Source organism: Coregonus lavaretus (assembly GCF_964263955.1).
Source record: "Coregonus lavaretus genome assembly, chromosome: 35".
In the NCBI taxonomy this organism is placed as follows: domain Eukaryota; kingdom Metazoa; phylum Chordata; class Actinopteri; order Salmoniformes; family Salmonidae; genus Coregonus; species Coregonus lavaretus.
The window spans coordinates 1025377-1046677 of NC_140022.1; the positions used below are offsets into that span (position 1 = coordinate 1025377).

At 45.1% G+C, this 21301-nt stretch overlaps 1 protein-coding gene and 1 long non-coding RNA gene across 5 annotated transcripts; both read right to left on the minus strand.

Annotated features, from left to right (window-relative positions):
• Window positions 1-314: 314 nt before the first annotated feature.
• Window positions 315-15191, minus strand: LOC311109794 (LIM and senescent cell antigen-like-containing domain protein 1). Its single transcript, XM_084152788.1, has 10 exons — window positions 14999-15191; window positions 13643-13802; window positions 13333-13399; window positions 13032-13152; window positions 11914-12063; window positions 11288-11438; window positions 8022-8114; window positions 4626-4674; window positions 4472-4547; window positions 315-1917 (listed from the first exon to the last, which is right to left on the minus strand). The coding sequence occupies exons 1-10, from the start codon at window positions 15025-15027 to the stop codon at window positions 1803-1805; spliced, it is 1011 nt and encodes a 336-aa protein (XP_084008914.1). The 5' UTR covers window positions 15028-15191; the 3' UTR covers window positions 315-1802.
• Window positions 4684-7046, minus strand: LOC311109795. Of its 4 annotated transcripts, none has more exons than XR_014610634.1 (3): window positions 6654-7046; window positions 6370-6621; window positions 4684-6214 (listed from the first exon to the last, which is right to left on the minus strand). It is a non-coding gene; the product is annotated as an uncharacterized lncRNA (long non-coding RNA). The 4 variants fall into 4 exon arrangements; XR_014610635.1 differs by having other exon boundaries at window positions 6370-6411; window positions 6622-7046; XR_014610636.1 differs by having other exon boundaries at window positions 4684-5730; window positions 5763-6214; window positions 6370-7046.
• Window positions 15192-21301: the final 6110 nt, after the last annotated feature.

Consider the following 21301-nt stretch of genomic DNA (forward strand, 5'->3'; position numbering starts at 1 on the left):
AGTGGATTTAACAAGTGACATCAATAAGGGATCATAGCTTCACCTGGTCAGTCTATGTCATGGAAAGAGCAGGTATCCTTGGATTTAACAAGTGACATCAATAAGGGATCATAGCTTCACCTGGTCAGTCTATGTCATGGAATGAGCAGGTATCCATAATGTTTTGTACGCTCAATGTAGTCTGATGTTTGACTGGGTGGTACCGCTTCCCTCTGCAGTGTTCTGTGGGAATGAGCTAGCGATGATCAGTTTTCACCATTAGTTTGGGTGGATTCTTTTTTTACTACGTAACGTTTGTTTATTGATAGACAGGCTCTGAAACGACTACGTGTTTATTAAATTGTCTTATATAACTAGATTTATTGTCAACAAATTCATAAAGCATCTTCCATTATTTATCTTTATGCAAAAATACCTCCTTTAGCAAAGTGTTAATCAAACCCAACTATTAGTATGTTTAAGACCTTTATATACGTATGTTTATCATATGTATTTATCTTCTTCAACTTAAGAAAATGTGCTCCATGAAACACTAACTTGTTTATACATGATAGAAACTCACAGTGATGTAACAAAATGGAGTAGTGGTCTAAGACATGTAATCTACATTCCTTTCAACTCTCCCCCTCTGAAACGGCTGGGAGTAATATTCAAACAAACCTCTGACATTTTATTACAAGCAAATGTTAGGATACATGATATACCAGACTCATAGGCTCCACATTCTGATACATGGCTAGAATTCTCATTCTTACACAGAAGTGAGGAATATTCTTTTCACCTCTGATTAAGGCAGTTGCAGTAAGTCTAAGAGTGGGTCACATCCCAGCATATTGGACAATCACATGCATATTATCTGACACACGGAGTATACCAAACATCAGGAATACCTTCCTAATATTGAGTTAAAAATCCTTCTTTAACCAGTCTCCTCCCCTTCATCTACTGATTGAAGTGGATTTAACAAGTGACCTCAATAAGGGATCATAGCTTTCACCTGATCAGTTGTTAATGTTTTGTATACTCAGTGTATATTCATACCCAAGGCACATGACAAAAGCTATTTTAAGTGTATTCGAAGCACCTTCTCATCTCTTTAAGACAGTGTGTAAGTATTTTGTTAGATGTCATGGCGGCTTAGGTTATAAACCCTATATAAGGCTGTTAATGTGGTCGGCTCGTGACCAATCCAAATTTCATGTCCCCAGTGAGTTCTCATTGAGGTATGTATCTCTGGGTCCTGATAGGACCATTTCAGACATGTTTGGCTTTTGAAAAGTATGCCATAGTTAAGACATAATACACAAAACAAAAAAAACACACATAAAAGTATCTAAATATTCTGAACGCATTTTTTTTTTGTCCATGCTTTCATAGGTCATTGTCAGGCAGTACGAGGTTCTATATTATTTGAATAAGACTCTGGACAGCTAGAAAACAGCTCCACATGCAAAAGCCACTTGCATTGCACAAAAATAAACAATTAAAAAGTGAGACAAAATATTTCAACACGTTATACTGAGTACCTGAGGATGTCAAATACTAAAATGCTGGTACAAACAGACAGGAGTCTAATCTGACACATTTATACGATTAATTTGACTAATTTTGGCGCTTGTTAGGGTTAATATTAGGTTTCAGCGTTGCTCGTAGGGTTAGAAACCTCCGGTAACTTTCCTAAAATCCCAGGTTTCTAGAAGCCCAAATGGAACATCCGGAAAGCCAGGAAATTTGGGGAAAGTTACTGGAATTTTGTAACCCTGGTTGTTGGGTTGAGTGTCGCCCCCTTGGTACTCGGAGGTCTACTTGCGTCCGACGGTCTCAGCCAGTTTCTTCAGTCTCTTCTTCAGCTCCAGAGGAAACTTCTCGTAACATTTCTTACACACAGGCTTCATGTCAAACTCCACAAACTTGTTCCTGTCAACAGAGGACAGGAGAGACACAGAGTCAGTATTTTGTTTTAAGTGCCATTTTGAGTTGCATTGTGTGTATGAAATGTGCTTTACAAATAAATGTATTATCATTCATTATTACTGTCATGAACAGCAGCACGTTACACTATGATCACACAACTAGCATGAAGGATAGAAACACAGGCAGTTGGATTGAAGTGGCACCAACACTAAATATTAGATTTTTAAGGCAAATTACAAATTACATATGCAAGATGACACATTACACTCTTACTGCTTTGATCACAATGGCTGCTTCCCAAATGGCACCCTATTCCCTTTATAGTGCACTACTTTTGACCAGGACCCATAGGGTGCCATTTGGGACGCATACAATGTCACATAACAGAAGAACAATGACAGAACAGAACACATCAAGCAAACTGGAGGGGAAATATAACAATAACAAAGACAATAAAAGGAAAAGCTCAATGAAGAGTGAACAGGAAGTGGAATTACTAACCAATGGAGGGAAACAAGAGAGAGGAGGATAGTGAGGATGACAGGAAGTGGAATTACTAACCAATGGAGGGAAACGAGAGAGAGGAGGATAGTGAAGATGACAGGAAGTGGTATTACTAACCAATGGAGGGAAATGAGAGAGAGGAGGATAGTGAAGCTGACAGGAAATGGAATTACCAACCAATGGAGGGAAATGAGAGAGAGGAGGATAGTGAAGATGACAGGAAGTGGAATTACTAACCAATGGAGGGGAACGAGAGAGAGGAGGATAGTGAAGCTGACAGGAAGTGGTATTACTAACCAATGGAGGGAAACGAGAGAGAGGAGGATAGTGAAGGTACCAGGAAGTGGTATTACTAACCAATGGAGGGAAACGAGAGAGAGGAGGATAGTGAAGGTGACATGAAGTGGAATTACTAACCAAGAGGGAAATGAGAGAGAGGAGGATAGTAATTCCACTTCCTGTCATCTTCACTAACCAATGGAGGGGAACGAGAGAGAGGAGGATAGTGAAGCTGACAGGAAGTGGAATTACTAACCAATGGAGGGAAACGAGAGAGAGGAGGATAGTGAAGCTGACAGGAAGTGGAATTACTAACCAATGGAGGGAAACGAGAGAGAGGAGGATAGTGAAGCTGACAGGAAGTGGAATTACTAACCAATGGAGGGAAACGAGAGAGAGGAGGATAGTGAAGCTGACAGGAAGTGGAATTACTAACCAATGGAGGGAAACGAGAGAGAGGAGGATAGTGAAGTTGACAGGAAGTGGAATTACTAACCAATGGAGGGAAACGAGAGAGAGGAGGATAGTGAAGCTGACAGGAAGTGGAATTACTAACCAATGGAGGGAAACGAGAGAGAGGAGGATAGTGAAGCTGACAGGAAGTGGAATTACTAACCAATGGAGGGAAACGAGAGAGAGGAGGATAGTGAAGCTGACAGGAAGTGGAATTACTAACCAATGGAGGGAAACGAGAGAGAGGAGGATAGTGAAGTTGACAGGAAGTGGAATTACTAACCAATGGAGGGAAACGAGAGAGAGGAGGATAGTGAAGCTGACAGGAAGTGGAATTACTAACCAATGGAGGGAAACGAGAGAGAGGAGGATAGTGAAGCTGACAGGAAGTGGAATTACTAACCAATGGAGGGAAACGAGAGAGAGGAGGATAGTGAAGCTGACAGGAAGTGGAATTACTAACCAATGGAGGGAAACGAGAGAGAGGAGGATAGTGAAGCTGAGGAAGAGGACTGGAAAGGTCTACAGACAGATAACAGGTTTCTTTTTGCGGTCTTTTGAGGCATCCCTCTCGCGACGGGCCAGTCTGCGTTTCAGCTCCTCAGGCATCCGCTCGTAACAGTGCTTACAAACAGGCTTCAGATCTACCTCTACAAACTTGTCTCTGTTACACCACAGGGAGAGGGGGAGAGGAGGAGTGGAGAGAGGGAGAGGAGAAGTGGAGAGAGGAGAGGGGGAGAGGAGGGGTGGAGAGAGGAGAGGAGAGGAGAAAGGAGAGGAGGAGCGGAGAGAGGAGAGGAGAATGGAGAGGGGGAGCGGAGAAAGGAGAGGAAAGGAGAGGAGGAGAGGAGAAAGGAGAGGAGAAAGGAGAGGAGAAGAGGAGAAAGGAGAGGAGCGGAGAGAGGAGGAGAGGAGAAAGGAGGAGAGGAGAGGAAGAGGAGAGAAGGGGGGAGAGGAGAGGAGAGAAGGGAGGAGAGGAGAGGAGAGGAGAAAAAGAGGATGGAAAAAGCACAGGGTGGAGAAGTTAAGTCAGGAGACTGTAGTGAAATAAGAGGAAAAACAGATTGTGTACAATGGGAGGAAGGTTAGAAAACACAGATTGTGTCCAATAGGAGGAAGGTTAGAGAACACACAGATTGTGTCCAATAGGAGGAAGGTTAGAGAACACAGACTGTGTCCCTATGGCACCCTACTACACTTTATAGGGAATAGGGTGTCATTTGGGACGCACCCAGATTGAGAGGACAGCAGGACAACGACAGACAGGGAAGAGCCCAGTATAATACTACTCCTATATAATAATAATGTAATAATAACATACTTGAGGGTGAGCTTGGTGTTGCAGGTGGCACAGGAGAAACAGTTGACACACCATGCTTTGTTCAGGGCTGACACCACTACGAGAGGAAGAGGAACTCCATTATGGCTTTAGATCATTCTAAAACAATTCATCAATTACAATAGTTTATGCTTACCGTCTCCTTCAATCACTCTGTTGCAGTGGTAGCATACATCACCAAAGAGCTAGAGGGTTGAGACAGCGGCAGAGATTAGCTTTTCATTCACCAAACAGCACTTGATTTAACCGTTATCAAACTTTACATTTCAGTCAATTCCAGCCAGAACAACATGCAATAACTCTAGAACTCAGCAACCCTATCGCATGAAAGGTTGTGGACACAAGCCCTATGGGTCCTGGTCAAAAGTAGTGCACTACATAGGGAATAGTGTGCCATTTTGGACACAGCACATAGGTTTACCTTGTTGTAGTGGGTCTCACAGTCAGATCATAGTTTTATTACCTGGTTGTAGTGGGTCTCACAGTCAGATCATAGTTTTATTACCTGGTTGTAGTGGGTCTCGCAGTCAGATCATAGCTTTATTACCTGGTTGTAGTGGGTCTCTCAGTCAGATCATAGTTTTATTACCTGGTTGTAGTGGGTCTCGCAGTCAGATCATAGCTTTATTACCTGGTTGTAGTGGGTCTCTCAGTCAGATCATAGTTTTATTACCTGGTTGTAGTGGGTCTCACAGTCAGATCATAGTTGTATTACCTGGTCTCACAGTCAGATCATAGTTTTATTACCTGGTTGTAGTGGGTCTCACAGTCAGATCATAGTTTTATTAACTGGTTGTAGTGGGTCTCACAGTCAGATCATAGTTTTATTACCTGGTTGTAGTGGGTCTCACAGTCAGATCATAGTTTTATTACCTGGTTGTAGTGGGTCTCACAGTCAGATCATAGTTGTATTACCTGGTCTCACAGTCAGATCATAGTTTTATTACCTGGTTGTAGTGGGTCTCACAGTCAGATCATAGTTTTATTACCTGGTTGTAGTGGGTCTCACAGTCAGATCATAGTTTTATTACCTGGTTGTAGTGGTTCTCACAGTCAAATCATAGCTTTATTACCTGGTTGTAGTGGGTCTCACAGTCAGATCATAATTGTATTACCTGGTTGTAGTGGGTCTCACAGTCAGATCATAGCTTTATTACCTGGTTGTAGTGGGTCTCTCAGTCAGATCATAGTTTTATTACCTGGTTGTAGTGGGTCTCACAGTCAGATCATAGTTGTATTACCTGGTCTCACAGTCAGATCATAGTTTTATTACCTGGTTGTAGTGGGTCTCACAGTCAGATCATAGTTTTATTAACTGGTTGTAGTGGGTCTCACAGTCAGATCATAGTTTTATTACCTGGTTGTAGTGGGTCTCACAGTCAGATCATAGTTTTATTACCTGGTTGTAGTGGGTCTCGCAGTCAGATCATAGCTTTATTACCTGGTTGTAGTGGGTCTCTCAGTCAGATCATAGTTTTATTACCTGGTTGTAGTGGGTCTCACAGTCAGATCATAGTTGTATTACCTGGTCTCACAGTCAGATCATAGTTTTATTACCTGGTTGTAGTGGGTCTCACAGTCAGATCATAGTTTTATTACCTGGTTGTAGTGGTTCTCACAGTCAGATCATAGCTTTATTACCTGGTTGTAGTGGGTCTCACAGTCAGATCATAATTGTATTACCTGGTTGTAGTGGGTCTCACAGTCAGATCATAGCTTTATTACCTGGTTGTAGTGGGTCTCTCAGTCAGATCATAGTTTTATTATTTGGTCTCACAGTCAGATCATAGCTTTATCTGGTTGTAGTAGGTCTCAATGTCAGATCATAGCTTTATTATATGGTTGTAGTGGGTCTCACAGTCAGATCATAGTTTTATTACCTGGTTGTAGTGGGTCTCACAGTCAGATCATAGTTTTATTACCTGGTTGTAGTGGGTCTCGCAGTCAGATCATAGCTTTATTACCTGGTTGTAGTGGGTCTCTCAGTCAGATCATAGTTTTATTACCTGGTTGTAGTGGGTCTCGCAGTCAGATCATAGCTTTATTACCTGGTTGTAGTGGGTCTCTCAGTCAGATCATAGTTTTATTACCTGGTTGTAGTGGGTCTCACAGTCAGATCATAGTTGTATTACCTGGTCTCACAGTCAGATCATAGTTTTATTACCTGGTTGTAGTGGGTCTCACAGTCAGATCATAGTTTTATTAACTGGTTGTAGTGGGTCTCACAGTCAGATCATAGTTTTATTACCTGGTTGTAGTGGGTCTCACAGTCAGATCATAGTTTTATTACCTGGTTGTAGTGGGTCTCACAGTCAGATCATAGTTGTATTACCTGGTCTCACAGTCAGATCATAGTTTTATTACCTGGTTGTAGTGGGTCTCACAGTCAGATCATAGTTTTATTACCTGGTTGTAGTGGGTCTCACAGTCAGATCATAGTTTTATTACCTGGTTGTAGTGGTTCTCACAGTCAAATCATAGCTTTATTACCTGGTTGTAGTGGGTCTCACAGTCAGATCATAATTGTATTACCTGGTTGTAGTGGGTCTCACAGTCAGATCATAGCTTTATTACCTGGTTGTAGTGGGTCTCTCAGTCAGATCGTAGTTTTATTACTTGGTCTCACAGTCAGATCATAGCTTTATCTGGTTGTAGTAGGTCTCAATGTCAGATCATAGCTTTATTATATGGTTGTAGTGGGTCTCAGTCAGATCATAGTTGTATTACCTGGTTGTAGTGGGTCTCGCAGTCAGATCATAGCTTTATTACCTGGGTGTAGTGGGTCTCTCAGTCAGATCATAGTTTTATTACCTGGTTGTAGTGGGTCTCACAGTCAGATCATAGTTGTATTACCTGGTCTCACAGTCAGATCATAGTTTTATTACCTGGTTGTAGTGGGTCTCACAGTCAGATCATAGTTTTATTAACTGGTTGTAGTGGGTCTCACAGTCAGATCATAGTTTTATTACCTGGTTGTAGTGGGTCTCGCAGTCAGATCATAGCTTTATTACCTGGTTGTAGTGGGTCTCTCAGTCAGATCATAGTTTTATTACCTGGTTGTAGTGGGTCTCACAGTCAGATCATAGTTGTATTACCTGGTCTCACAGTCAGATCATAGTTTTATTACCTGGTTGTAGTGGGTCTCACAGTCAGATCATAGTTTTATTACCTGGTTGTAGTGGGTCTCGCAGTCAGATCATAGTTTTATTACCTGGTTGTAGTGGGTCTCACAGTCAGATCATAATTGTATTACCTGGTTGTAGTGGGTCTCAGTCAGATCATAGCTTTATTACCTGGTTGTAGTGGGTCTCTCAGTCAGATCATAGTTTTATTACTTGGTCTCACAGTCAGATCATAGCTTTATCTGGTTGTAGTAGGTCTCAATGTCAGATCATAGCTTTATTATATGGTTGTAGTGGGTCTCACAGTCAGATCATAGTTTTATTACCTGGTTGTAGTGGGTCTCACAGTCAGATCATAGTTTTATTACCTGGTTGTAGTTGGTCTCAATGTCAGATCATAGCTTTATTACCTGGTTGTAGTGGGTCTCACAGTAGGCCAGACCCTTCCTCTCATAGTGGCGGTGTCCAAGGAACGGCTTCTCACACTTAGCACACACAAAATGCTGCAAACACAGGCAACATCACATGTTAGCATGGCTAATGGCTAACTGTAGTCACTTGGAAGTAGCACCCCAAGTTAGCATGGCTAATAGCTAACTCTACTCACAGGCAAACAGCAGTTAAGTTAGCTAACTTGGCTAACTCTAGTCAACTGCCATCAGGGCACGTATTCACAAAGGGTATCAGAGTAGGAGTGCTGATCTAGGATCAGGTGATCCACCTGTCCATGGAATGTTATTCATTATGATCTTAAAAAGGTCATGAACAGTCAAAATCATGTTTTTCATGAAATTAGATGATATTTGGATGAAACCAGATCAAAGTATGATGACCTTAGTATGAAAAATGACTGTTGCTTCTACATTGATAAAGTATGATAATAAAGTTACTGGTCCCCTCCTCCATTTCAAACACTTGGATTCATTATTAAGGGGATAGGGTGACATCACCCAAACTCATTTTAATACACCAATGGTAACATGACATTCTCTTACCTAATTTAAATAAGTACCGCCTTGTAACCAACATCAGAGAAGGCGTGTTTGCGGAGGGGCGTGGTTTATATCGCTAGATAGCTACACTACTGGTGCCAAAATTTGACTGTAGGGTGTCAGCAAATATAATTAAACGTTTACCCTATTCATCTATCGCAAAGACACCTCTAGGTTTCCCCATTCATCTGTGTCTGGTGTTAGCTAGTTACTGGTTAGCTAGGTCTTCATCTGTCTGGTGTTAGCTAGTTCCTGGCTAGCTAGGTCTTCATCTGTCTGGTGTTAGCTAGTTCCTGGCTAGCTAGGTCTTCATCTGTCTGGTGTTAGCTAGTTACTGGTTAGCTAGGTCTTCATCTGTCTGGTGTTAGCTAGTTCCTGGCTAGCTAGGTCTTCATCTGTGTCTGGTGTTAGCTAGTTCCTGGCTAGCTAGGTCTTCATCTGTCTGGTGTTAGCTAGTTCCTGGCTAGCTAGGTCTTCATCTGTCTGGTGTTAGCTAGTTCCTGGCTAGCTAGGTCTTCATCTGTGTCTGGTGTTAGCTAGTTCCTGGCTAGCTAGGTCTTCATCTGTGTCTGGTGTTTGCTAGTTACTGGTTAGCTAGGTCTTCATCTGTCTGGTGTTAGCTAGTTCCTGGCTAGCTAGGTCTTCATCTGTGTCTGGTGTTAGCTAGTTCCTGGCTAGCTAGGTCTTCATCTGTGTCTGGTGTTAGCTAGTTACTGGTTAGCTAGGTCTTCATCTGTGTCTGGTGTTAGCTAGTTCCTGGCTAGCTAGGTCTTCATCTGTCTGGTGTTAGCTAGTTCCTGGCTAGCTAGGTCTTCATCTGTGTCTGGTGTTTGCTAGTTACTGGTTAGCTAGGTCTTCATCTGTGTCTGGTGTTTGCTAGTTACTGGTTAGCTAGGTCTTCATCTGTGTCTGGTGTTTGCTAGTTACTGGTTAGCTAGGTCTTCATCTGTGTCTGGTGTTTGCTAGTTACTGGTTAGCTAGGTCTTCATCTGTGTCTGGTGTTTGCTAGTTACTGGTTAGCTAGGTCTTCATCTGTCTGGTGTTAGCTGGTTCCTGGCTAGCTAGGTCTTCATCTGTGTCTGGTGTTTGCTAGTTACTGGTTAGCTAGGTCTTCATCTGTGTCTGGTGTTTGCTAGTTACTGGTTAGCTAGGTCTTCATCTGTGTCTGGTGTTTGCTAGTTACTGGTTAGCTAGGTCTTCATCTGTGTCTGGTGTTTGCTAGTTACTGGCAAGCTAGGTCTTCAGCCAGCATGGAACAAAAAGACTGGGGGAAGGGTCGTTCAAAACTCTGACGCAGCTGTCATGCCAACACATCCATCTGCTGTGAACCGCATCACAAGACACATGCCAAACTTTGCTGCAACACTGCATCCAAGTTGCTTGACATAGGGGTTTCAAAGAGCTGTCAGTCAAGGTGAGCTCATGAATATAAGCTCCCCGCCCACTCAGCCTGTCTTTTCAAACTTCCTGGTAGTTAGCCATTAGAGAAAAAGTAATTTCTCACATTTCTCACATTTCTATGCAAAACGAATATTATGGGTGATATTTTCGTCACTCAAAAGGCTATTTTACATGGGAATTAGAATGACTGTCCGGGACCTTTAAAGGCTAAACTGATCCTAGATCAGCACTCCTACTCAGAGCTTTATGAATCCAGCCGGCCCAGGTACCTCAATGGGGCTTGGTCAGAAAGATGCATGGCACACACAGCAGCCATTCAGGACAGGCAGAGGAACAGTGACATCTAGTGGAGAGAATGTCAACAGCAGGCAGGCCAGGCGCTGTAGACTACTTGTAGTGTATTTAAAATCAGCACTGTAAAGTTGTGAGAGATTGCAATATTGTGCATGTGTTTGGGCACCCACACCCATGTATTTCTGGGTAAGAAGAAGCTATCTATGAACGTGGTAATGGTATGCCTCTTGTCTCTATTGACATATGATGGGTGTACGTGGCTGAAGAGTGTCGCTGTGTAGCTAGCTATGCAATGTAACTTTCCTGCAGTTTCTATGTGTGGGAGGAGAACACAATGCCCTCCGTTCTCCTTACATGTGTCCCAAATGGCACCCTATTCCCTACATAGTGCACTAATTCTGACCAGAACACTATGGGCTCTGGTCAAAGGTAGTGCACTACATAGGGACTACAGCCATCTGGGATGTAACCCCCTTCTCACCATGTCAAAGTGCCACTCGCAGTAGGCATAGCCCTTACATTCATAGTAGGGATGGCCCTGGAAAGATCGCTCACATACACTACACACAAAGTGCTGGGAGAGGAGGAGGAAGAGGGGGGAGGAGGAAGAGGAGGAATGAGGAAGAGGGGGAGGAGGAAGGGGGGAGGAAGAGGGGAGGAAGAGGAGGAAGAGGCGGACAGAGGAAGAGGAAGAAGATGAGGAAGAGGAGAGGAAGAGGAGGAGGAAGAGGGGTAAAAGAAGCCACAAAGATGAGGAAGTAGAGAAAAATAAAGTATGAAGGAATGTGTTGGAAGGAAAAGAAACATGTCACAGGATGGAGAGGAGAGAGAGTTACTCACAGTCCAATCAAACACACACTATCTGAACATGTAACATATCATTTCTTTGTAAAAGCCTACTCAACAAACGTCTGACTAAACCATTACATTGGAGTCCAAATATGTATAAAATCCCACTAGAGCCCATCATGTAATTTACAAACACACACCTCGACGTGCCACTGCTTTCCCATGGCGTTGACCACGCGTCCCTCAATGGGCCTCCTGCAGGCGCCACAGATCGGCACCCCCATCTTATCATGGCAGGGCAGACAGTACAGCTCTCCCTTCAACTCCCTGGCATCTGCTGTCAGCTCCTTACTACAGGGAGAGAGGAGGGACAAACATTACTACAGCTCCTTACTACAGGGAGAGAGGAGGGACAAACATTACTACAGCTCCTTACTACAGGGAGAGAGGAGGGACAAACATTACTACAGCTCCTTCCTACAGGGAGAGAGGAGGGACAAACATTACTACAGCTCCTTACTACAGGGAGAGAGGAGGGACAAACATTACTACAGCTCCTTACTACAGGGAGAGAGGAGGGACAAACATTACTACAGCTCCTTACTACAGGGAGAGAGGAGGGACAAACATTATACACCATTACATTACAGAGGAACCAACACACACACACACAAACTCCAGCAATTCTGAGTGCTTTTCAAGCACGGTAAATGGTAACATATTATACACTCTTGCTTTTTATTATTCCAAATACTGACTGAACCACATAATTGGATCAGGAACATATTATGTTAAATATCAGGAGGGAGCTGTGAAGCGTACTGACCCACAGTTGTTGCAGTTGAAGTGGTCGGGGTGGTAGGGGTCGTTCTTAAAGATGAGGGGGCTATCCTCGATGATGGCATGGCATTTCTGACAGATGTACTTCCCCAGACCTCTAGCCTTCTCACGGTTATGGCAGGGCCGACACAGGTGCCTGGGTAGGGACAAAGCAGAATGGTGTCATCCTATGTATGTACAGTGCCTTCGCAAAGTATTCAGACCCCTTTACTTTTTCCACATTTGTTACGTTACAGCCTTGTTTTTTCCCCCTCATCAATCTACACACAATACCCCATAATGACAAAGCAAAAACAGGTTTGTAGAAATGTTTGCTAATTTATAAAATAAAAACTGAAATATTCAGACCCTTTACTCAGTACTTTGATGAAGCACCTTTGGCAGCGATTACAGCCGTGAGTGGGACCTTATATAGACAGGTGTGTGCCTTTCCAAATCATGTCCAATCAATTGAATTTACCACAGGTGGACTCCAATCAAGTTGTAGAAACATCTAAAGGATGATCAATGGAAACAGGATGCACCTGAGCTCAATTTCGAGTCTCATAGCAAAGGGTCTGAATACTTATGTAAATAAGGTATTTCTGTTTTTTTATTTGTAATAAACTTGCAAAAATGTATAAAAACCTGTTTTGGCTTTGTCATTATGAGGTATTGTGTGTAGATTGATGAGGACATCCATTTTAGAATAAGGCTGTAACGTAACAACATGTGGAAAAAGTCCAGGGGTGTAATAAGAAGGGGAAAGGGTGTGAACAGTAGAAGTCGCTCCTATGCTTTATTTACAGGCCTGGGGGAAACTACGCCCCATTTCTGATTCTCTGCTTTTGCATATTTTAGATTCTGAATGTTATCAGATCTTCAACCAAAACCTAATATTAGATAAAGGGAACCTGAGTTTACAAATAACAAAAATATAGAAAATCAGAAAGGGGGCAAATACTTTTTCACAGCACTGTATGTACAAACATACTTATGTGAGTATTTATTTGTATTTCTTGTGATTGGTTAAATATTCACCTACCATGGTATAATGTGCAGTGTGATTGGTTGACTACTCACCTGCTCCTGTATAATGTGCAGTGTGATTGGCTGGGGACTCACCTGCCAGCGTTCTTGACGAAGCCGACGTCAGCGAGCACAGCCTGGCAGATATCACAGCAGAAACACTCAGGATGCCAGCTGTTGTTCATGGCCTTGATCACACGGCCAATGATGAACTCCCCTGAGAACACACACCCACACCAATACAACATGAAAACACACCCACACCAATACAACATGAAAACACACCCACACCAATACAACATGAAAACACACCAATACAACATGAGAACACACACATTCACACACACACACACAGGGGATTTACATGGAGATTCTGTGTGTGTGTGTACGTACTCACCACACTGGTGGCAGCAGGGAGCGAAGAGCATCTGGAAGTCATGTTCACAGTATTTCCTGCCTTCAAACTGTCAGGGAGAAAATGAGGACATTTTTACCAGGATACTCACACAGTAAACCCAAACATTGATCAGTTTGACATTTGATTAGCGGCAACTTTCCAAAAAATGTCCCAGTTTTCCCGAAATCCTGGAGGGAATAAGCCGGAAATCCAGAATCCTCCAACCAGGATTTTTGGAAAAACCTGGGAATTTGGGGGGAAATTACAGGATATTTTGCAACCCTACATTTTATGCCCTGTGTTAGTCTACCTCATAGAAGAGCCCCTCAGGGAACTGCTGGAAGCACTGTGCGCAGACGAAGCAGCCCTCGTGGTACAGCTCCCCGTTGCTGTTGACGATCTTCTCTGCCGGGGCGAAGCCGCTCTTACAGCGCTCGCAGGACGCGTTTGCCAGGGCGTTCGCCATGTTGCTATGGTGACAAAAAAGAAAGTATGACGATCAGAACAGACGACAAACTCCACAATTATTTGCAGTTGTTCTGTTGATCACTTTTTGACACCCCAATCCCCATGAAGTTAACCCAGATCTGTTTGTGTTCTTGCCAACTCAATTGATTGCAGTCATTGGCATGATAGCACCAAGAGACTGGTACTCTGGCTATCACACAGCCGCATATTCTCCTGAAGTCGGCTTGAAAAGGCCAATGCAATGTGAACGAAATCCAAAGTTAAAGTTATTCCAATGCAGAACTGCTGGGCTGTTGTAAATCCACCTTGTGTGTTTTTCCAGTAACAATATTGGCAAAGGTCCACTATATGTTCCTCTCTACTACAGGTCAGTGTTTTACAGAGTGGGGTACGTCCCAAATTGCACTCTATTCCCTATATAGTGCAGTACTTTTAAACACAGCCCAATGGGTCCTGGTCAAAACTAGTACACTACATATGGGAATAGGGTGCCATTTGGGACATAAACTGGTCCTTACTCACACACCACTGCTGTCACCATGGAGACACTGTGATGAGACACACAGACTCTCTGCGGTTGCTCAGGGTCTGTCTCCTAATTTGGTCATCTGAGAGCAGTCAGACAACATAGAGCATAGCTGTCTGATGGTATTCAGTGTTGGTTTATCATTTAACAGATCAGAGACACGTACTGTGTCTGTGTCGCCTCAACACTCATTTGGCTTATTCCTATACCCCAAATCAAGTGCCAATAAATTACAACATGGTCTACAAATAGATCGTGTGTAATGATCCAAATAATCACTAGTCTAATCACACTTGTTGAAATCTGAAAACAGATGGAATATTTAGACCTAAAAGTTGAAGAGAAACTAACCAAATAAGAGGCTAACGTTCCCTAGCTAGAGAGAAAAACGGAGTTTGAAGTAGGTAGTTAGCTAGCTAGTTCCCAACACACACGTCCACTGATTAACGTTACTAGGCTACTGTAGCAGTCAGATTAGCAAGCTAACTAGTTAGTTCACTTTATTTAAAAGCAATATACCGTTTCAAGGCCATCATAAAAAGTTGCTAGAGGTGTTACACTTTGCCACATACAGTGCACCAAACAAATTAGCTAACGTTAGCTGCCAGGCTAGCTATTAGCATGGTAGCCTGCTGTGAATTCGAGTGATCTTACTTGGGTCCAAAATCTTACCTGCCCGTCATTTCTACGACTCCCAGCATCACCTCTCAACACCACAGTTTCGGAAACCTATCGACTTTTTCCCGGGGTCTTGAAATGGGACCAGTACTGGTAATGGATTGATCCGAGAGGCGACTGCTAGCCAACTAGCTATTTTTTTCCTCCAGAATCTTGGTGGAGCCACCCTTTCCAAAAGAAGAGGAACGAAATAGCGCCCTCTAACGGCTATTACATTAATAGCTCTTCTGTTGCACTGACTGCAGTGTCCTGGTCCTACCGTTCTTCTAAAACAGGGCTGGGCAACATACCCCTGGCCCGTGGGAGGTTTGAGTAAAAATCTAAATGTTTTGGTGGGGGTGGTATTATTATTATTATTATTATTAAACACTCCAGGCCACTCGTGAACGTCTAAAAGTAGATAGAGACTGAATTTTTCTGAATTTTGAAATTGTGATGTGGCCCTTGAGACAAAATTATTGCCCACCCCTGTACTAGACCCCTAACAAGCTGTTCCAATAATTTGAAGATGCATCACACCTCTGCAATGATTGGATATACATGTCTTAATTATTCAAATCAACGTTTATTAGTCGTGTACACAAATTTGCAGATGTTATCGCAGGTGCAGCGAAATGCTTGTCATAGAAGTTTGACCATGTAAAAGCCAGTATTTGGTATTTTTTGTATTTTATTAGGATCTCCATTAGCTGTTGGGGGTCCACATGAAACATAACATAATACAGAACATTAATAAACAAGAACAGCTCAACGACAGAACTACACAAATGTAAAAATGACACACATAGCCTACATATCAATACATACACACAATATCTAGGTCCAATACGGGGAGGCGTTGTGCCATGAGATGTTGTTTTATCTGTTTTTTTAAACCAGGTTTGCTGTTCATTTGAGCAATATGAGATGGAAGGGAGTTCCATGCAATAATGGCTCTATATAATACTGTACGCTTTCTTGAATTTGTTCTGGATTTGGGGACTGTGAAAAGACCCCCAATGGCATGTCTGGTGGGGTACGTGTGTGTGTCAGAGCTGTGTGTAAGTTGACTTTGAAAACAAGTTGGATATTTCAACACATTAATGTTTCTTATTTAAAAAAACGTGATGCAGTCAGTCTCTCCTCAACTCTTAGCCAAGAGAGACTGGCATGCATAGTATTTATATTGGCCCTCTGATTACAATGAAGAGCAAGACGTGCCGCTCTGTTCTGGGCCAGCTGCAGCTTAACTAGGTCTTTTTTTGCAGCACTTAACCACACGGCTGGACAATAATCAAGATAAGACAAAATTAGAGCCCGCAGGACTTGCTTTTTGGAGTGTAGTTTCAAAAAAGCAGTGCATCTCTTTATCACGGACATACCTCTCCCCATCTTTACAACCATAGAATCTATATGGTTTGACCATGACAGATTACAATCTAAGGTAACAACAAGTAATTTAGTCTCCTCAACTTGTTCAACAGCCACACCATTCATTACCAGATTAAGCTGAGGTCTAGAGCTTAGGGAATGATTTGTACCAAATACAATGCTTTTAGTTTTAGAGTTGTTCAGGACCAGTTTATTACTGGTCACCGATTCCAAAACTGACTGCAACTCCTTGTTAAGAGTTTCAGTGACTTCATTAGCTGTGGTTGCTGACACGTTTATGGTTGAATCATCAGCATACAGTGGGGAAAAAAAGTATTTAGTCAGCCACCAATTGTGCAAGTTCTCCCACTTAAAAAGATGAGAGAGGCCTGTAATTTTCATCATAGGTACACGCCAACTATGACAGACAAAATTAGAAAAAATTTCCAGAAAATCACATTGTAAGATTTTTAATGAATTTATTTGCAAATTATGGTGGAAAATAAATATTTGGTCAATAACAAAAGTTTCTCAATACTTTGTTATCTACCCTTTGTTGGCAATGACACAGGTCAAACGTTTTCTGTAAGTCTTCACAAGGTTTTCACACACTGTTGCTGGTATTTTGGCCCATTCCTCCATGCAGATCTCCTCTAGAGCAGTGATGTTTTGGGGCTGTCGCTGGGCAACACGGACTTTCAACTCCCTCCAAAGATTTTCTATGGGGTTGAGATCTGGAGACTGGCTAGGCCACTCCAGGACCTTGAAATGCTTCTTACGAAGCCACTCCTTCGTTGCCCGGGCGGTGTGTTTGGGATCATTGTCATGCTGAAAGACCCAGCCACGTTTCATCTTCAATGCCCTTGCTGATGGAAGGAAACAGAAAAAACAGCCCCAAAGCATGATGTTTCCACCCCCATGCTTCACAGTAGGTATGGTGTTCTTTGGATGCAACTCAGCATTCTTTGTCCTCCAAACACGACGTGTTGAGTTTTTACCAAAAAGTTCTATTTTGGTTTCATCTGACCATATGACATTCTCCCAATCCTCTTCTGGATCATCCAAATGCACTCTAGCAAACTTCAGACGGGCCTGGACATGTACTGGCTTAAGCAGGGGGACACGTCTGGCACTGCAGGATTTGAGTCCCTGGCGGCGTAGTGTGTTACTGATGGTAGGCTTTGTTACTTTGGTCCCAGCTCTCTGCAGGTCATTCACTAGGTCCCCCCGTGTGGTTCTGGGATTTTTGCTAACCGTTCTTGTGATCATTTTGACCCCACGGGGTGAGATCTTGCGTGGAGCCCCAGATCGAGGGAGATTATCAGTGGTCTTGTATGTCTTCCATTTCCTAATAATTGCTCCCACAGTTGATTTCTTCAAACCAAGCTGCTTACCTATTGCAGATTCAGTCTTCCCAGCCTGGTGCAGGTCTACAATTGTGACACTCTGGCTCTATGGACTTTGAGAATTGAGCCAGGGTTGTTCATTTTCATGTGTTTGGGTGTATTTCATTTGGTGGTGTTGGGGATGGGTGAGTTTCATTTTGTTTGTGTCTATGGTGATTGGTCTGTGACTCCCAATCGGAGGTAACGAGTGTCAGCTGTCGGCTCGTTATCTCTGATTGGGAGCCATATATATTCTGTGTGTTTTCTCCTTTGTTTTGTGGGTTATTGTTTCTTTGTAGCTGTTAGTCGTATTCAGTTTAGAACTTCACGTATCGTTATTTGTTGTTTTCTTCGTGGTTGCTTTAATTAATAAAGTCATCATGTTCACTCGCAACGCTGCGCATTGGTCCAATCCTTCAGACGATCGTGACAGAATAACCCACCACAAAAGGACCAAGCAGCGTAACAAGCGGCAACAGGACCTACCTACACAGGAGTTATGGACGCCTCCTAAGGTCGGGACATGGGAAGAGTTATTGGACGGAAAGGATCCTTGGGCACAACCGGGAGAATATCGCCTCCCTCGTGAAGAGCTGGAGGCAGCCAAAGCCGAGAGGAGGTGGTACGAGGAGGCAGCGCGAAGGCGAGGCTGGAAGCCCGTGGAAGAGAGGCAACCCCAAGAAATTTTTTGGGGGGGGCACATGGCTTGGGCAGCTGGGCAGCAGGAGGCTGCCACAGGGAGAAAAGGAGTGAAGGCTAACGGAGTACGGGAGCCATTGGCGAGTGGAAGGAGGGAAGTTGTTGTGGCACGGCATGAGAGACTGAAGTGTGTTCCCAGTCTGGTCCGGTCCGTTCTTGATCCCCAGTTAAGGCCAGTGGTGGGTGTTCCCGGTACGGACCGGTCTGTTCCTACTCCACGCACCAGGTCCACGATGTGCGTCGCCAGCCCGGCCCGGCCTGTTCCGGCCACTCGCACCAGGGATAAGGTGCGCGTCGCCAGCCCAGCCCGGCCTGTTCCTGCTCCACGCACGAATCCTACGGGGTGCGTCACCAGTCGGCCAGAGTCTGCCGTCTGCCCAACGGCGCCTGAACTGGCCGTCTGCCCAACGGCGCCTGAACTGCCCGTCGGCCCTATGGCGTCTGAACTGCCCGTCTGCCAAGCGCTGCATAAGCCGCCCGTCTGTACTGAGCCTGCAAAGCCGTCCGTCTGCCATGAGCCTTCAGAGCCTTCCGCCAGACAGGAGCCGCTAGAGCCTTCCGCCAGACAGAATCATACACCTGCTATGGAATCAGCAGGAGCCGACGCAGCCCATACTAGACTGGAAGCTCGGGTTCGGGACCAGAAAGAGCAGCTCCTGCAGATGGGAGCCGCCCTGCTGGAGGTGATGAATGCAATCCGAGGCTGGGGTCCGCCTCCACCGCCAGTCTCCCAGCCAGCACCATCAGCCAGCCATGAGCAGCCAGATCTGTCAACCAGCCATGAGCAGCCAGATCCGTCAGCCAGCCATGAGCAGCCAGACCCGTCAGCCAGCCATGAGCAGCCAGATCCGTCAGCCAGCCATGAGCAGCCAGATCCGTCAGCCAGCCAGGATCTGCCAGAGCCGTCCAGCCAGGATCTGCCAGAGCCGTCCAGCCAGGATCCGCCAGAGCCGTCCAGCCAGGATCCGCCAGAGCCGTCTCGCCAGGATCCGCCAGAGCCGTCTAGCCAGGATCCGCCAGAGCCGTCCAGCCAGGATCCGCCAGAGCCGTCCAGCCAGGATCCGCCAGAGCCGTCCAGCCAGGATCCGCCAGAGCCGTCCAGCCAGGATCCGCCAGAGCCGTCCAGCCAGGATCCGCCAGAGCCGTCCCGCCAGGGTCCGCCAGAGCCGTCCAGCCAGGGTCCGCCAGAGCCGTCCAGCCTGGATCCGCCAGAGCCGTCCCGCCGGGATCCGCCAGAGCCGTCCAGCCGGGATCCGCCAGAGCCGTCCAGCCGGGATCCGCCAGAGCCGTCCAGCCGGGATCCGCCAGAGCCGTCCAGCCGGGATCCGCCAGAGCCGTCCCGCCAGGATCCGCCAGAGCCGTCCCGCCAGGATCCGCCAGAGCCGTCCCGCCAGGATCCGCCAGAGCCGTCCCGCCAGGATCCGCCAGAGCCGTCCAGCCAGGATCCGCCAGAGCCGTCCAGCCAGGATCCGCCAGAGCCGTCCCGCCAGGATCCGCCAGAGCCAGCCAGCCAGGATCCGCCATCTAGTCAGGTGATGCCCCTTAGCCCGGTGCTGCCCCTTAGTCCGGTGCTGCCCTTTAGCCCGGTGCTGCCCCTTAGTCCGGTGCTGCCCCTGAGTCCGGTGCCGCCCCTTAGCCCGGTGCTGCCCCTTAGTCCTGTACTGCCCTTTAGTCCGGTGCAGCCCCTTAGTCCGGTGCTGTCCCTTAGCCCGGTGCTGTCCCTTAGCCCGGTGCTGCCCCTTATCCCGGTGCTGCCCCTTATCCCGGTGCTGCCCCTTAGGCCGATGCTGCCCCTTAGTCCGGTGTTGCCCCTTAGTCCAGGTGGGGTTAGTTGGAGGGTGGTCATTGGGAGGAGGCTACCGAAGCAGGTTGTGACTGTGGTGGGGTGGGGATCACGACCGGGGCCAGAGCCGCCACCATGGACAGACGCCCACCCAGACCCTCCCCTAGTCCTGATGTTGGTGCGCCCGGAGTTCGCACCTTTAGGGGGGGGTACTGTGACACTCTGGCTCTATGGACTTTGAGAATTGAGCCAGGGTTGTTCATTTTCATGTGTTTGGGTGTATTTCATTTGGTGGTGTTGGGGATGGGTGAGTTTCATTTTGTTTGTGTCTATGGTGATTGGTCTGTGACTCCCAATCGGAGGTAACGAGTGTCAGCTGTCGGCTCGTTATCTCTGATTGGGAGCCATATATATTCTGTGTGTTTTCTCCTTTGTTTTGTGGGTTATTGTTTCTTTGTAGCTGTTAGTCGTATTCAGTTTAGAACTTCACGTATCGTTATTTGTTGTTTTCTTCGTGGTTGCTTTAATTAATAAAGTCATCATGTTCACTCGCAACGCTGCGCATTGGTCCAATCCTTCAGACGATCGTGACAACAATTTTGTTTCTGGTGTCCTTTGACAGCTCTTTGGTTTTGGCCATAGTGGAGTTTGGAGTGTGACTGTTTGAGGTTGTGGACAGGTGTCTTTTATACTGATAACAAGTTCAAACAGGTGCCATTAATACAGGTAACGAGTGGAGGACAGAGGAGCCTCTTAAAGAAGAAGTTACAGGTCTGTGAGAGCCAGAAATCTTGCTTGTTTGTAGGTGACCAAATACTTATTTTCCACCATGATTTGCAAATAAATTCATAAAAAATCCTACAATGTGATTTTCTGGATTTTTTTTCCTCAATTTGTCTGTCATAGTTGACGTGTACCTATGATGAAAATTACAGGCCTCTCTCATCTTTTTAAGTGGGAGAACTTGCACAATTGGTGGCTGACTAAATACTTTTTTCCCCCACTGTACATGGACACACAGGCTTTGTTTAATGACAGTGGCAGGTCATTGGTAAAAATAGAAAAAAGTAGAGGTCCTAG